Below are 16,324 nucleotides of genomic sequence, written 5' to 3' on the forward strand. Positions count from 1 at the left end.
TGGTGCTAAGTGGCTCTGGGGCTTCACTGACGCCAGCCCCAGCCCCTCTGTCTGACAGCGGCGTGTGAGCTCCCCTGCTGGGCCCTGCTCTGGGGGACTGGCACAGGACCCTCTGCCCGCGCTGCTCCGGGCAGGTGCTGCAGGCTCGGGGCAGGGCCAGGCTGTGGCAGGTAGGAGGGACTGTCCCTCGCGGCCACCCTGCAGGGACAGAGCTGCCTTTGGGCTCAGGGAAGGGACGAGACCCCCAGGCGGGTGGGAGATGGGGGTCAGCGGGGCTGGGGACGGCCTAGGTGGTGAGTCCCTCTGCCACCTCAGCCCTGGGACACATCTGGGCTGGGTTGGGCTGGCAGTGGGCAGCACCTGGCTGTGCGTGTGGGGTGCAGGCTGAAGGGTGCTCCCAGCCCGGCCCGTGCTGGGGTGCAGCCAGCAGGTCCCGCAGTGAGGAATAGGGAAGCAGCTCTGCAGGGCGGCTTTAGGGAGGATCCTGGCGTCTGTCCCATCCCGTGCAGCTCTGCAGCATGGCTGTGCCACTGACCCGTGGCTCTGCCACTGCCCCACAGCCCCACTGCCGTGCCGCCGTGCCCGCGTGGGCTCCGTGTGCAGGGCTGCAGGCAGCTCCAGCCCCGCAGTGCTGGGGTGCGGCTGGGCAGGACGGGCTGCAGCAGGAGCTGGGGAGGTGAGCCTGGCTGGGGCCCAGGGTGCTGAGCTGTGTGAGGCGAGTGGCTGTGGGACAGCCCACCTTGCACCCACCCCACGAGGACCATCCTGCACCCCTGCAGGAGCAGGGGCTGGGCCAGGGAGGGCCTTTGGGTACCTGGTGATGTGAGGGCAGCTGGGACCCAGGTGTGGGGATCCTGTGGTGCCCTGTGTCCGTCAGTCCTGCCCTGGGAGGCTCCAGGCAGCAGCAGGAAGGTGCCCCATTAGCTGTGGCACATCTGTGGGGAGGCTGCAGGGCAGGGCAGCCGGGAGTGCTCTGAAGCTCTGGCAGGGTCCCTGCAGCAGGGGCGTAGGGGGTGACCCTCCATGCAGCTCTGGAGCCCCAGGCACCTCTGTGGTGCAGAGGGGAGACCCCAGGCAGCCGTCCCCATGCCGGGAGCCCCGTGCAGCTCCGGGGGGATCCCCGCCACGGCAGGTGACCCCCAGCACACCCGTGTCCGTGTCCTGGCACACCCAGGCCCCGGGGACAGAGAGGACGGAGGGGACAGTGCCTCCCAGCAGGGCAGAGAGGTGGCTGGTGTAGTGGGGGGTGAGGCACAGGGTCTCGATCCTGGTGAGGCCAGGTGGTGCCTCAGGCTCTCCGTGGGGCCCCCGGACCCCGTTCCTGCCCCGAGGAGACGCAGGGGACTCTGCCGAAGGGGCTGGGGGCGCGGGCTGTGCCTGGCCCTGGCCGGGCACGGTTCTGCGGGCCGTGTCTGGGGGTAACCCGGCGTTATTTGGGCCGGGGGTGCGGGGTGATGCCTCTGCGCCCACCTGGAGGTACCGAGCTCCCCCAGCCTCGCCCCGCTCCGGGCGGGCGGCAGGAGCCTGGGAATGCCGGGCCCATTTGCAGAGGTGTCAGAGCTGACTCCTTCGGTCCTTAATTGGCCCTGCCGGCGCTGGGAAGTGTGCGGGGACCCATTCACACGGCCGTGAGAGATGCTAACGTGCCGCCAGCCCCGCAGCCCCGCGGCGGATCGCCCCGCACCGCAGCGCCCCGCACGGCAGCGCAGCCCGGGACTTGACCTTCCGATGCCGGGAGCCCGAGCCGCAGAGTCCCCTGCCCTGTGCCCAGCCCCGGGTGCTTGGCAGCGCCCACCCTGCACCAGGCACAGCCCGGGCACTGTCCCTGCGAGCGGTGCCCGTCCCAGAGGGACAGAGGGACAGGCATGAGCCCCGGACACCACACGGGCTCTGCTCCGGGATGGCGGGTCCCCAGCGGGCACGGAGGTGTCCTGGGGGGCTCCGGGGGCTCAGGGGGCACAGCCTGAGCTGGGCGCTGGCTGAGCTCTGTCGTGGTGCCCTGCCCGTGCTGCCTCATGGCCCTGCACCCTGCTCCACTGAGAGGGGCTGAAGGGACGGGGGAACCCACCCTGCTCCCGGGGTCAGGGGCTGCAGGGTGTCCTGCTGTCACCACAAGTTGGGAGTCAAACCCTCTAACACTATAAGTTCAGTATTAGAAAGTAGCATCGCTTTATTTCAGTGCTGGGTGTGCAGGGGATGTCTCCTACTACCAATACCACAGCTGCCTAACAGACTAGTTTAAAGCTTTGTAAGTTATTAATTACATTTCCCAAAACTCATCATGTATGCTAAACAGTCTCACAAATTCCTTTGCATATTTATATCACTTTTGGGGGCTTATTCACATAAGAGTAGGGGTGTTTGAGGTTCTCTGGTGCTTGTTTGGGGAACACCCCATTCCTCAAATTATCTGATTTTGGTAATAGGCCAAAACCAAAAAAAAAAATTTTTCTTTGAATACATCCCAGCTCTGTGGTCTGGCTGAGATATATCTTCTTACCAGTGTTGGTCAGGCCCACGCTATTTAAGGCTGAGATAACCACTTGTATGGACTAAGCACTTCTGGCTGAAGCTGAAGGAATTCACAAGACTTAGACACTCTTTGTCAGAACTAAAGATTTTCCCAACGCTGCGGGGGCTCTGACCCCAGGGCCGGTGCTGCCCCGGCCCAGCCGCGCTCCAGCACTTGTGCAAACAGGGAGGTGGGAAGCGGCTGCAGCGGGTGCAGAACTCATTACCCGGGAGCTCATCAGCTAATGCGGCCCAGGAGGGGGCCGGCCGGGAGGGGCCGTGCCTGGCCGGGCCGTGGGGCGCCCCTCGGACACCCCTGCGCGCCCAGACTGGGCTGGATGCTGGCATGGGGCTGGTGGCCTCGGGTGGGCTGGCTCCGTGCTGGGCACTGCTCACTGCACACGCGGTTTGGGGGTCCTGTGTCCCCCCTGCATCCCCTCAGCTGCGCCCCCAGCTTTGTGGGGATCCTGTGCCCCTCACGTTCCCAGGGCTCTGCACAGCCCGGCTGGGGGTCCTGCACCCCACAGTGCCAGCCAGTGCACACCCAGTTCGGGGGTCCTGCACCCCGCAGTGCCAGCCAGTGCACACCCAGTTCGGGGGTCCTGCACCCCGCAGTGCCAGCCAGTGCACACCCAGTTCGGGGGTCCTGTGCCCCCACGTGCACCCCCAGACCAGCTCTGGGGCCCGTGCCGTGCCATGCCCGTGTCCCCTTGCTCCCTGATGGATTTTCCGTGCCTCGGCGGAGCCGTTTCCCGGGAAACCTTCACACCCGCCGGCCCGACACCTGCGGGGCCTGGGAACGCGCCGGGGGGGCTCCTCCCAGCCCCGGCCCTCCGCACCCGCCCGAGGGGCTCCCCGGCCACTGCCGGCACCGGCCCGAGGGTCCGCCAGGGGCCGGTGGGACACCCGCACCCCCAAACCGGCTGGGGGCGTCCCACAGAGCCACAGGGGCAGCAGAGGGAGACGCGGGGACACGCCACCGCTGACCCACTGCAAACCGCACTGAAGCCCCATGAGAGCCCCGCAGCGGCCCAGGGCACCCCCCGCACCCCCGTACTGCAGCCCTACTGCAGCTCCCGCAGCACCCGCCGAGACCCCGCTGCGGCTCCCCCGGCAGAGCCATTGAGGCCCCGCTGCAGCTCCCGGGTGGGTCCCGGCCCCGGCCCCCGCCCCCGCCCCGCGCGGGCCCGAGGGGCAGCACCGAGCCGCTTCACACCTCTGGGGTGAAATTCGTCACCCCGCGTTCACAGCCGCGCCGGGCCCCCCCGGCCCCCCGGCCTTTGAAGTGCTGCCGCTGCTGCGGCCGCGAAGGTGCCTCCTCACACCTCCGGGCCGGCATAAAGGCGGGCGCCCGGAGCCGCCGGCACTCCGGCCCAGCCTCGGCGCTGCCATGGCCCACGGCACGCTGCCCGCCGCCCCGCCGCAGGCCTGGGCCGAGCGCGGCGCCGCGGACCCGCAGGGCTACAGCAGCAGCTCTCCCGCGGCATCGCCCGACTCGTGCGGGCTCGCGTCCCCCGCCGCGGCCCGGGGGCCCCGCCGAGGGCACGGCAGCCGCCCCCGGGGCAGGCGGGCGCTGCGGGGCGGCGCGGCGGCGGGGCTCCCGCGGCAGAGCGCCAGCGAGCGGGAGAAGCTGCGGATGCGGCGGCTGGCGCAGGCCCTGCTGCGGCTGCGGCACTACCTGCCGCCCGCGCTGGCCCCCGCCGGGCAGACCCTCACCAAGATCGAGACCCTGCGCCTCGCCACGCGCTACATCGCCCACCTGTCCGCCCTGCTGGGGCTCGGCCGGGGCGCGCCGGCCCCCCGACACTGTCCCCTGTGTCCCCGGGGCCTGGGCTGCTGCCGGGACGCGGAGCCCCGCGGTGCTTCGCCGCCCGGCGCCGCGGGCTGGGGCTCTCCTGCCGTGGCGGGGATGCCCCCGGAGCTGCACGGGGCCCCCGGCGTGGGGACGGGTCCCTGGGGGTCGCCGCTCTGCAGCCCTGCTGCGGGCACGGCCCCGCAGGTGCTTGGGGCTCCGGAGCTGGGCCTAGAGACCTGGGGGTCACCGCCCTACACCCCTGCTGCAGGGACCCTCCCAGAGGCACTCGGGGGTCCCAACATCGCCATGGAGACCTGGGGGTCTCCCTCCTACATCCCTGCAACCGGGACCCCTCCAGAGGTTCTTGTGGTTTCCAACATCCAGACGGAGACGTGGGGGCCACCCCCCTACCTGCCCGCAGCGGGGACCTCCTCAGCGCTGAACAAGGCTGTCGCCTCCGCTGCGTCACCCTGGCTGACCCCTCCCCACTCCGCAGGGGCCGGGGCCCCCCCGGATCTCCCCGGTGATGTCCTGGACGCGGGACTGCTGCTGCCAGAGTTTGTGGGCACAGGGACAGTCACGCAGGTACGTGCTGCTGGGGGCTGGGGTGCTCAACATGGGGCTGGCGAGGGGCAGGGATCAACAGCCTTGGGGCGGCCTCAGAGTGCTCCTGGTGTGAGGCAGTGCGGGAACTGGTTTTGGGGTAACAACGGCCATGTCTGGGGTAGGCAATGGAGAGGGGAGCCCTGCTCTGTGCAGGGGCTGAGGTGGGTCCCCCAGCCTGCCCCATCCTTCCTGGTGCTTCCCTCCCTCATGTGTGTGGGGATCCCATTAGTGGGGACAGAATGGAGTCCCTTGTCCAGTGGCTGGGCTGTCACTGCCACGGCCCCAGCCCTGCCTGCTGCTCTGCCTGGTGCTCACCCTGTCCCTGTCTCTCCCCAGGATGTCTCTGCAGAGGACCTGCTCTCACTGCTGGAGGCTCTGCTCCCAGCACAGCCCCGGCACTGACCCGGGTGAGTCCCCGGGCCTGGAGCACCCGCGATGCCCGTCTGGAGCTCTGCAGCCTGGGGACACGCGGCCCTTGGGGCAGCTGCAGGAACAAGCTGCCCGTGGGAGCCTGGAGCCGTGCTGGACGCGCCGGGCGCGGCTGGATGTGAATAAACCCTTGTGCCCTCTCTGAGTGTTCGTGTGGCTGTTCAGGAGCTGGGCACCGAATGGGGCTTGGCATGCCCAGGAGAGCCGTGCCTGGCTCTGCTCGCTGGGCTGCAGGGCTGGGGGCTGAGGGGTAGCCAGCTGGGGGAGCAGCCTGGGGGAGTATCAAGAGGAACGCTCCCCTTGTCCTGGGGACGGACCCCCGGCCAGGAAGGGCTGAGGATCCCCAGCACCCTCCAGGTCCAGCCTTCCCACCGGGCAGTTCTGGGGCTGTGGGGGCCCCCCATGCAGAGTGAGAGGGGCAGATTTGGGGATCAGCTCGGTGTGGGGGTGGGCCTGAGCCCACGGGCTGGAGACGCGGCCAGGAGCCGGTGACGGGGACCCTCTGCTCCCACCCTCTTGGTGGCTCCCTGAAGTCTGGGGTCCCCATTAGCAGGAGGGCGTTGGAACCTGGCAGCCATGTGCTAATGTGTCGGGGGAGTATCCTCCCCGCTCTGGGGTCTGGGGTGAAGGGCGGGGGTTAATGAACCCCATGGAGTGTGAAAGGACTCTCTAACGAGGTTAATATCCTCTGCTGGGGCCGAGGAAGGGCGCGACTGGAGGAGACAAGCCTTTGAGATGTAAAGCAGCCCCCTGGCCTGCCCTCCCCTCGGCTGCAGCCCCTGCTCTCCAGCCAGGGCTGAAGGGACCTGGGCTCCAGCCATGGGGACACTGCCATGGGGATGCGCACAGTCTGGGGGAGCAGCTGGCAGCCACAGGGCTGGAAGGAGGGACCTGTGCATCTCTGGGCCCCCCAAATGCTGCACCTCAATGCAAGGAGCCCTTGTGTGCTCTGATTCCTGGCCCTGGCAGCAGCAGTGCCAGACCTGGGGGGCGCTGGCAGCACCCCCTGGGCTGGGGGGCTCTCTCCCTCAGATGTGGGGCTCATCCCACTGTCCGTTCCCATGTGAGCACCACGCATGCTTACGTGTGTGTCCGTGTGCTGTGGGTGGCAGGGGAAGGACCGTGCTGTTCCGAGCTGCTGGCTACGTCAAGGACCATTCCGAGCAGCCAAGGGCGCCCACGCCTCAGCAGCTGCAGCAGCAGCAGCAGGTGCTGCCTCTCTGCAGTACCTGCCCTGGTACCTGCCCTGGTACCTGCCCCGCTCCCCTCGTGCCCACAGCAGATGCAGGAGCCCTCAGCACAGAGCCTGGGCACTGTGTGAGCACCAGCCCTGCCATGGCCTGGCTGGGGGATGCCAGGCAGGACTCCCTGGATGCAGGTGAGGCAGGGGGAATGGGGCGTCTGGTCCTGCAGGCTCATTGTTGGGCTGGGTGGGGTCCCCGTCCCAGGCAGGGGCACTCTGGGCAGGGAGGGGCACAGCAGTGATGGCCTGAGGTGGGGGCGTGTTGGGGTCAGCTGCCATTGTCTTCCTCTGCCCTGCTGGGTGCCAGGGACCCCGTTATCTCTGGGGGCACGGAGGGGCTTTGGGGGCTGCTGCAGGCTGGGAGGTAGAGCAGGATGCAGCGAGGCAAGGATGGAACACAGGGAAGTGAGCTCAGAGACGCGATGTGGGCACTGTGGCCCTGGGCAGGGGGCTCTGGGGGACAGGACCACAGCGCTGAGTGCGGCCTGCCCCGCCCAGAGCCCCCTCAGGGCCGCCGCTGCCCCTCTGCCTGTTGCGGCAGGTAGGGGCCGTGCAGAGCCGGGCCCCGCGGTGGGGAACAGCAGCACGGAGCCCCCCGGCACGCCGGCCCCCGGGTGGGGCTGCGCCTGGAGCCCCCCCGAGCAGAGGGGCGAGGAGCCCCCGCGGCTGCCCACCTTCTCTGCGGCCGCCCAGGCGCGCGTGGCCGTCACCTTCGGCCTGTTCGCGCTCTCGGCCGGCTGCAACCTGGCGGTGCTGCGGGCGGTGGGCGGCCGGGGCGGCGGCCGGCGCCCGCACATCCGCCTGCTGCTGCGGCACCTGGCCGCCGCCGACCTGCTGCTCACCGTGCTGGTCATGCCGCTCGACGCCGTCTGGAACATCACGCTGCAGTGGCGGGCGGGCGACCTGGCCTGCCGCCTGCTCATGTACCTGCGCCTGCTGGCCATGTACGCCTCGGCCTTCGTCACCGTGGTCATCAGCCTGGACCGGCAGGCGGCCATCCTGCGCCCGCTGGCCATCGCCCGCGCCCGCGCCCGCAACCGCGCCATGCTGCAGGCGGCCTGGCTGCTCAGCGCGGGGCTGGCCGTGCCACAGGTACCCACCGGGCTCTCTGGTAACACACCCCGCCCGGCCCCGTGTGTGGTGGCACCGTCCGGGCTCGCTGCCAGGGCCGGTGCCGCCGTGTGACCCAGAGGGAGGGGATGGACAGCCCTGTGGGATGGGCGCGCGGAGCTGGCAATGGAGTGGCTGTGGCAGCGCCCCCCTTGCCCGGCTCTGCCCGCTCTGGGGGTCCCCAGGCCCCTCTCAATGCAAGGGGGGTAACCGGTCATTCCCCCCGAGGCTGGGTCTGTCCCTGTGGGTCGGGGGGTCCCTGTTTCAGCCTCCAGTGCCCTCCCTGGCTCGGGAGGCACAAACCCCCATCACCCCCACCCCACCTCTCTCGTCTGCAGCTGTTCCTGTTCCACACCATCACCCTGCAGCCCCCGCACAACTTCACGCAGTGCACCACGCGCGGCAGCTTCCCCCGGGCCTGGCACGAGACCCTCTACAACATGGTGGGCTTCGCCTGCCTCTTCCTGCTGCCCCTGCTCATCATGGTCTGCTGCTACGCCCGCATCCTGCTGGAGATCTCCCGCCGCATGGGCTCGGGCCTCTGTGAGTGCCAGGCACCCCCGTGCCGCCCCGTCCCAGCTCTGCAGGGACCCCCAGCTCTCCCCCGGCGCAGGGGCCCTGTCCCAGCCCCGTTTCCCCCCAGTCTCCTCGCGGGACGCGTCGCTGCGGTGCTCCAGGGACAACATCCCGCGGGCGCGGCTGCGCATGCTGCGGATGAGCCTGGTCATCGTCTCCTCCTTCATCCTCTGCTGGACCCCCTACTACCTGCTGGGGCTCTGGCACTGGTTCTGCCCCCGCGCCGTGGAGAAGAGGATCTCGCCGGCCCTCACCCACGTCCTCTTCATCTTTGGCCTCTTCAACGCGTGCCTGGACCCCATCACCTACGGGCTCTTCACCATCCCGCTCCGGGGGGGCTGGGGGTGCCCGTGCAGGCACGGCCCCCCGGCCCAGCCCCCCTCCCCACCCACGGGCTCCTTCCGCTGCTCAGCCTCCTCCCTGCCGCCCCAGCGGGCAGCCCGGGGGCTGGGCAGGCCCCGAGGGGCTGCCGGGGACCCCTCGCGCCACAGCAGCTCCCTGTGACACCAGCTGGGGGCCGCGGGGCAGGGGGGTCGGCACAGCTCCATGGGGACGGAGGCACTGCTGATCTCTCCCTGCACCCAAAGTACCTCTGGGGGCTTGGGGCTGGTGGGGTGCCCCCGTCCCCTCTCCCTTCTCTGTGCCCTGAACGGCAATAAAGTGTCCCATGGCCACCTCTTGTCCCTCCCGTGTCCCCCGCTGGGAGCTGCGCCGGTGTCCCCAGAGCCAGCACCCTGACCCATGGGGGTCACAGCTGCCCTGTCCCCACCGTGGGTGGCTCAGGAGTCCCCAGGCCGGGGCAGATTCCGGGCCATGCCAGCCTGGCCGGGGCTGGGCGCTTCCTTCCCTGTGCATCCCCACAGAGGGCGCAGGGCTGGTCCTGCCAGGGCTGGAGGCAGTGCCGGGGTGCTGCTGCTGCGGGCTGTGCTCCAAACAGGAGCTGCTGGCTGCTGCCCAAGGCTGTTGGGAGGCACCGGGGGCAGCTCTCCCGCCCGCAGCACTGCCCAAGGCCACGCTGCCGGCACAGCCAGCACGGGGGGGCCGCTGGGCCCGGGGAGCTGGGCCAGGGCTGAGGCTGCCCGGGCCCCTCACTGTCCCCTGAGCATCACCAGAGCTGCCCTGGCATCCCCCAGCCCCAGGGAAGGGACCCCCGAGCTGGGCTCTGCCCGGGGCCCCCCGTGCTCCCCTGGCTCCTCAGTCCCTGCTGCGCAGTGGGAACCCCATCCCAGCCCACTGACACTGCGGCCTCACACAGGGCACACACAGGGCTGCTGCTCCTGCTCCTGCTCCTGCTCCTGCTCCTGCTGGGGGCCAGCAGGGTCCTCCTCCTCGTGTCCTGTGCCAGGAGCAAGCTCAGCTGTGTGGGCAGGGGGCAAGGCAGGCGGGCAGGCAGAGCTGTGCCCAAGAACGGCAGTGCCAGCCATGCTTGCAGGGATTTATTTGAAAGTGGCAAAGTCTAGTGGAGTTGCTTCAGCTCTGAAAAATGATCTCACACCTGCTTGAGGGCTGGAGGGCCAGCACACCAGTCACTCCAGGGGTCTTGTGGGGCTCCAGGGAATGAGGGGCTGCAGTCCCAGGCGTGTGTGGGTCCCCCGTGCTTCTGGGGCAGGGATGGGCTTCCCTGGCACGTGTGCGGGGAATGTGTGAGGGGGCTGAGTCTCAGGCACGGACTGGTGTATGAAAATATCACCTGGTACAGACACACCACCTGCTGCCAGCCTGAGAACTGCTGCGAGGGGAGGAGCTGGCAGAGCCAGAGCCACCCAGCAAACAGCCTTCCCTTCTTGGATGCTGGTGGTGCTGTGTCCCGCCGCTGGGAGCACCCTGCCCGCCACAGGGCACCTGGGGTGCAGACAGAGACCCCCCCAGCCCGCGGGCAGCTCTGCTGGGGCTGGGGGCACTGGGGGATGCCAGGGGGGCCAGGGCTGCCCCTGCCCTTGGTGGCTGCACAGGGCTCAGGGGCAGCACGTGGTCCTGTCCCAGTCACGTCCCAGTCAGTCCCAGTTACATCCCAGTCCCGTCCCAATCACATCCCAGTCCGTCCCAGTCCCATCCCAGTCCGTCCCAGTCCCGTCCCAGTCCTGAGGGTGCCCCGGTGCTGTGCTGTGCTGGTCCCCCCTGCTCCCCAGTGCAGCCAGAGAACGGGGACAGGCTGGCCAGGCGAGGGGACAGGGTAGGCCAGATGATGGCAAATGGGAGGTGATGCTGGGGACGCCTGTCCTTGGGTGGCTGTGTCACCAGCTCAGCAGTGTCACCCCCTGTCCCACCCCCGCCTGTCCCGGCACAGATCAGAGGCGCAGTGTCTGTCCCGCTGCCCGCTGCACTCGGGCACAGCCAGCAGCTCTAGGTGCCAGCTCCGCCGCTGCTGGGTCTCTTCTCGGTGAAGAAGCTCTTGAGCAGCACCACCTGCCCGATGCTGACCACGAAGAGGATGAGGGTTTCCCCCACTGACCAGTACGAGACGCGGCCATTGAGCTCCTCGGCTCGGCTCCTGTCCTGCGCCTCCCGCAGCCGGTAGTGGGTCTGGGAGTCGATCACCGCCTTCAGCATCTCGTGGATGGTGACACAGGCAGACTCCAGCTGGGGACAAGGACGGGAGCGCCCTGTCACTCCTGACACGGCTCAGCTGAGGGGGCCCAGGGCCGTGCCAGGACGCTCAAGAGCAGTGTTTGTGTGGTAGGTTCCTGCCGGAGCCCATGCAAGGTGGTTCCCCGCTGGGACAGAGTACCCACGAGGGCACCCGGATGCCCAGCTCAGAGCACACACCCAGGGATGGAATGGCTGATGCAATTCCCTCACGTGGGATGGACACGGCTGCTGCAGAGAGGGGAGCCCAGAGCCCGCACAGCCCCCTGAGCAAGGCAGGGCAGAGGATGTGGTGTGTGGTGGGGCTGTTGGCCGGCGGTTGGCACTTCTGCATCCGGTGCGGGAGGAAGGGAACACGTCCCCAACTGCCATCCCACAAGGCTGCTTGGGGCTGCAGCAGGACCCTGCCTCCCTTCCTGCCTCCCTCCCGAGACCCACCTGTGTCAGGGCAGTGACGCGGTTGTTCATGTCGGGCAGGATGGGCGGCTCGTCGCCCACCTGGAAGTCGAAGTAGACGATTTTGTGGGAGAAGGTGGAGAACTCGTTGCTGAAGCAGAAGGTGTAGACACCCTTGGCCTCGGTGTGGTGCGAGAAGCTGTCGTACTGCTTCTTGGTCTCCTGGTAGATGGTCTTGCCGTTGGGGTCCTCCACGTAGCAGTCCACATCATAGTGCCCTCCGCTGATCACCTGTGCAGGAGACGCATCTCCGATGGTGGCACACGCCCAGCGACGTGGCAAGGGCCCCCTGCCCCTGCCCAGCCCCACAGCTCTGTGAGAGCCCAGCGGGCACCGTGCCCATGGGATGGGGCCCAGCCAGGGGAGCCCTGGGGAAGTTGCGCACCACGGTGCCAGCAACTCAGCTGGGGTGCCCATGGCTCAAGTGGGGTCCTGGAGACAGGGACAGCCCTCATGACCCAGGTCAGGGAGGTCAGGTCCATGGCTGGTGTGGGCACATCCCAGGCCTGGCTCTCAGGTGGGCACTGCTGGGCGTGGAGCTGGGGCTGGGAACAACTCCTAGTGCAGCATGGAGGGAGCTGGGGTGGGACTACAGCCCTGCCTGGGGCTCTGCAGGGCACAGGATGGGAGTGTGGGAGAGGCACGGGCAGGTGGCACGGGCAGAGACAACAGCGCACACACGGCAGGGCTGTGGGCAAGGGGGCACCGGGGCACGGGCAGGCACATGGGCAGGGGCACAGGGATGGGGCACAAACGGGGCGGGGGGCCCGGGCAGGGGGTGCAGGCACGGAGCATGCAGGGCTGCAGGAAGGTACAGGCAGGGTAGTACCTGATAGTCGAGGGTGAACTTGACGCCGCTCTCCAGCTCCTGGTGGAAGCAGCGCTGGGCGCTGTCGGGCAGCTCCAGCGTCAGCTCCGTGCCGCCGGCCCGCAGCGCGCCCAGCAGCGCGGCCAGGCACAGCGTCCGCACCGCGCCCGGCATCGCCACCCGCACCGAGCCCGCCACCCGCAACCCGGCACCGGCACCCGCACCGAGCCCGCCACCCGCAACCCGGCACCGGCCTCGCACCGAGCCCGGCACCGGCACCCGCAACCCGGCACCGGCAACCCGGCACCGCCCCCGCACCGCCCCCCTGACGTGGCGCTTCCGCTGCGAGCGGAACGGGGCGGGGCGGACCGGGGCTGGGCGGAACGGGGCTGGGCGGGGCTGGGAGGGGCGGAACGGGGCTGGGAGGGGCGGAACGGGGCGCGGCGGGGCGGAACGGGGCGCGGCTGGGCGGAACGGGGCGGGGCGGGGCGGAACGGGGCTGGGCGGAACTGGGCGGAACGGGGCTGGGCGGAACGGGGCTGGGCGGGGCTGGGAGGGGCGGAACGGGGCTGGGAGGGGCGGAACGGGGCGGGGCGGGGCGGAACGGGGCGGGGCGGGGCGGAACGGGGCGCGGCTGGGCGGAACGGGGCGGGGCGGGGCGGAACGGGGCTGGGCGGAACGGGGCTGGGCGGGGCGGAACGGGGCTGGGCGGAACTGGGCGGAACGGGGCTGGGCGGGGCGGAACGGGGCGCGGCTGGGCGGAACGGGGCGGGGCGGGGTGGCACCTCCGGCCCCGAGGCGGGCACCCGCGGGGAGCCCGGGATCGTTCCCCCGGCCCTGGGACGCCCCCGGCATGTCGGGGCCGGGCACTCCGGGAGCCCCGGCGGTCCCCGCGGCACTCCCGGGCCCCGTGCGGGCGGCTGGTGCCGGCTCCACGCGAGAGCAGCCTCGGTCCAAAGCTGAGCGCTTTATTCGTGCAGTGCAAAACCAGCGCACGAGTGTCCGCAGGGCCACGGCGTCACCCCAACACCTGCCCTGCCTCCTGCGCGCACGCAGCCCGTGAATAACCGCGATCGTGGAGCGATGGAGGCTGCGGGAGCCGCGGCTCACGGCCGGCACAGCGTGCGTGGGGAGCGGCGTGGGGCGGGGGGCCCGCGGGGTCTCGGCTCTGGCGCCGTGCCTGCGGCCGTCCCGGCGGGACGAAGCGCCGGGCTCAGCCCGTGTCACCCTCGGTGGGTTGGCATCCCGGCTCCCCGCCGCTGGCAGAGGCTCCCGTGCAGCCGGGCTGGCACCATCCTGCTCGGGGGGATATCCAGCGCTTCCTGGATTCAGAGCTCCTCGGCGTGGCGGGGAATGAACCCCTGAGGTTCAGACGCTTCAGAGACGAGGCAAGCCCGTCCCGGCCCGCAGCCCACGGGGCTGCAGCGGTGCCGGGTGTGCCGAGCCGCCGGAGCTCCGGGAATACCGGAGGTGGAGCACTGTCTCCCTCTCCCGCTCCGGGAGAGCACCGACACGGTCCGTGGCCGCACCGGGGTTCCGCCCCTCGAGTCCCCGCGTACTGAGCCCCTTTCCCTCCTGGAAGGCACTTCACGAACGCCTCGGCCCCAGAGATCACCGCCGGGGGCTCCGGGCCGGGATTCGGTGAGAGAACGAGCAGAATGTAAGAAAAGCAGATTGCAGCTAGTGAGGAATAAGTGAACTGCAGGTGGGATCCTTGGCACGGAGCTTGGCGATCTGGGACGGTGCGGGATCGATCTCCCGATCAGCCCGCGCCCGATTCAGCCCCCGGGCTCAGGGCTGAGCCCCCTGGCCACCAAAGTGTCCCCGGAGCCAGTGCCCACTCTGTGGTACCCGTCCCGTCTCTGCGGGGCCAGCGCGGCCCTGGCCACCTCCCTGTGAGCAAACGGGGCACGGCTACTGCGCCACGACCTCCTCAAAATCGGAGAGGTGCCGCATCTGCTCGGCCTGCATGGAATGCCTGCGGAGGAGCTTCCTGTGGGCCCTCAGATCGCCCCGCCTGGGCGAGCCGGGTGTGAGGGGCACCAGCGGCTTCAGCGCGGCGGCCAGCGGGGAGGGGGCTTTGCTGGAGCCGATGTCAGGGATCGGGGGGTTGGGGTTCACGTTCAGGGGGGGCAGGTATCCTGGCCTGGCGTGCGAGATGTGGTCCAGCAGCAGGGTTCCCGACCCTCGCCGCTCCAGCAGGCCGGGCGGCCGGCGGCGGCCGGCGCTGGGCGATGTGCCGGTGCTGCCGCAGGGCGAGTCGCCGCCGCCGTCCGGCAGGGCCAGCTGCGACCCGCTCAGCCTGCGCCTCTCGGACGGCGCCTTCCCCGCCTCGCCGACCGGCGGCTCCCCGTTGTGTTCGGCGCCCGGCCTCCGCCAGAGGGGAGCGTCCGTCCTCGCGGCGGAGCTGGCGGCCGAGCCGGTGCTCTCCGGCTCCTCCGGGAGCGTGGCGCTCCGCGACAGGCACGGGTGGGCGCCCGGGCTCTTCTCGTGGGCGGCTTTCCATGCCAGCGGCCCCGGTGCCTGCTCATCCACTGGCGGGAAGAGGGAGGGGTCCCTTCCCTTGCTGCTGCTGCTGCTGCTGCGGGCGAGGGAGGGCTTCTTGGAGAGCGAGAGGTCGCCGATGCCCGTGATGACCTCGCTGTCGGCGCAGGGCCGCGTGTCGTCGCGGTGACTGGAGGCCGCCAGCACCGAGGGTGCCACCAGACCCCAGGGCTCCGAGCGCAGCCGCTTCAGCCGGGGCAGCTGGGCTCTGCGGGCAGCGCCGGCTCGCTGGCCCGGGGAGGGGGGCTCGGTGTCCCCAGGGTGAGAAGGGTGCGGGGTGAGAGCGCTGCTCTCCTTCTCGGCAGGGGAAGGCGCTGAGACGGGACTTTTCAGGTGGGCACTGGAGGGGGCTGCGCTCTCCTCGAGGGGAGCCTTCTCCTTGAACTCCAGCGCTGGCGCAACGTTCAGGTACTGCTTGGCGGTCTTGGTGCCGGAGGCTGATGTGTCCATGGTGATGATGATCACCTCCTTCCCCTTGGCTCTGCAGGCATTCAGCAGGTGCTGCAGCACAGCCTTGTCCTCGGCGTTGATGGCGTGGACCAGCGCCGAGGCTCCCGAGTGGTCCTCGAGGCTGGGGTCTGCCCCGCTGTCCAGCAGCAGGGACACCACGTCCCCCCCAGCCCCGCGGATGCAGGCGTGCATCAGCGCCGTCTTGCCCGACTTGTCCTGGATGTTGGGGTCGGCTCTGTTGTCCAGCAGGTACTTCACCATCTTGGCCTTGTGGCTGCTCTGCTGGTCCACGTGCGTGGTGATGCAGGCCACCATGAGCGCGGTCTCGCCCTTGTCGTTGCTCTCGTTGATGTAGGCGCCGCCCTCGAGCAGCAGCCGGGTCAGGCGCAGCCGGCCCAGCCACACGGCCTTCAGCAGGGAGTGGCCCCCCAGCTCCAGCTCCGTCCCTTCATCCATGGCAGCTGCTGCTGCTTCCCCTGGGCGACGGCAGTGCTGCCTGTGGGGGAACCACGGGGAAGAGGTGAGCCCCACTGCTCTGTCCCTGCCGTCCTGGCGTGCCAAGCTCTGGGCACTGCCCCACGTCCCACTGTCCCTGTGGCCGCGTCCCCCACTTCGTGCAGCAGCTGCCCGGATGGATGCTTGGGTTCCCCAGGAGATCAGGGAGCTTCTGACGGTCTCCACCGGCCCGCTGTGTCTGGGGGGCCCCAGCACGGAGCCCACTGGAGACTGCGTGAACTTCCCTGATGGCTTCCTGGGCTGGAGCCGGGATCTCTGCCTCCTCACTGCCGGAGGGGAGCAGAAGCAGCCACAGTCATGCTGTCTGTTGTGTTTCTACCGCCCCCTGCTTCTGCCGCCCCTCTGACCCCGCTGCCACCGCTCCTGCTGCCCCCGCGCCCTGCCTCGCTCCTCGGAGCGCTCCTGGAGCCCGGAGCAGCCGGTGCCCCCAGAGCGCCCCTGGAGAGGGCACAAGCCTCCCGGCCCTTCCCCATCCATCCCTCCGAGCCCTCCTTAGGGATCCCGCCGCCCCTGGACCCGCGGTCAGTGCCCGCTTTGCTCCCAGCCCCTCCCAAAAGCGCCCACGGTGCCGCTCCCTGCCCGTGAGCTGCCCACGGCCCCTTCCCGTGGGGGCCCCTCGGACCGGGGGGAGACCCGGGAGGCGGCTCTGCCGCGCTCCGGCCGGGACTGGCGTCCCCCGCGCCCCTCCGAGCCC

At 70.0% G+C, this 16,324-nt stretch overlaps 4 protein-coding genes across 5 annotated transcripts; 2 read left to right on the plus strand and 2 right to left on the minus strand.

The window, feature by feature from the left end:
- The first annotated feature begins 3,207 nt into the window (after window positions 1-3,207).
- On the plus strand, window positions 3,208-5,314 carry MESP2 (mesoderm posterior bHLH transcription factor 2). Its single transcript, XM_059482376.1, has 3 exons — window positions 3,208-3,661; window positions 3,762-4,891; window positions 5,249-5,314. Exons 1-3 carry the CDS (start codon window positions 3,208-3,210, stop codon window positions 5,312-5,314), a joined length of 1,650 nt encoding a protein of 549 aa, XP_059338359.1.
- Window positions 5,315-6,676: 1,362 nt separating this feature from the next.
- On the plus strand, window positions 6,677-8,774 carry LOC132079710 (putative gonadotropin-releasing hormone II receptor). The gene is made up of 4 exons (XM_059482471.1): window positions 6,677-6,719; window positions 7,126-7,676; window positions 8,033-8,237; window positions 8,338-8,774. Exons 1-4 carry the CDS (start codon window positions 6,677-6,679, stop codon window positions 8,772-8,774), a joined length of 1,236 nt encoding a protein of 411 aa, XP_059338454.1.
- Window positions 8,775-9,691: 917 nt separating this feature from the next.
- TMED3 (transmembrane p24 trafficking protein 3) lies at window positions 9,692-12,422 on the minus strand. Of its 2 annotated transcripts, XM_059482146.1 has the most exons (3): window positions 12,142-12,422; window positions 11,295-11,543; window positions 9,692-10,850 (listed from the first exon to the last, which is right to left on the minus strand). In XM_059482146.1, the coding sequence occupies exons 1-3, from the start codon at window positions 12,292-12,294 to the stop codon at window positions 10,614-10,616; spliced, it is 639 nt and encodes a 212-aa protein (XP_059338129.1). In that variant the 5' UTR covers window positions 12,295-12,422; the 3' UTR covers window positions 9,692-10,613. The 2 variants fall into 2 exon arrangements, with proteins under 2 accessions (XP_059338129.1, XP_059338128.1); XM_059482145.1 differs by lacking the exon at window positions 12,142-12,422 and having other exon boundaries at window positions 11,295-11,729.
- Window positions 12,423-14,034: 1,612 nt separating this feature from the next.
- On the minus strand, window positions 14,035-15,570 carry ANKRD34C (ankyrin repeat domain 34C). The gene has a single exon (XM_059482493.1). The coding sequence runs from the start codon at window positions 15,568-15,570 to the stop codon at window positions 14,035-14,037; it is 1,536 nt and encodes a 511-aa protein (XP_059338476.1).
- Window positions 15,571-16,324: the final 754 nt, after the last annotated feature.

The sequence above is a fragment of the Ammospiza nelsoni genome, chromosome 14 (assembly GCF_027579445.1).
Source record: "Ammospiza nelsoni isolate bAmmNel1 chromosome 14, bAmmNel1.pri, whole genome shotgun sequence".
In the NCBI taxonomy this organism is placed as follows: domain Eukaryota; kingdom Metazoa; phylum Chordata; class Aves; order Passeriformes; family Passerellidae; genus Ammospiza; species Ammospiza nelsoni.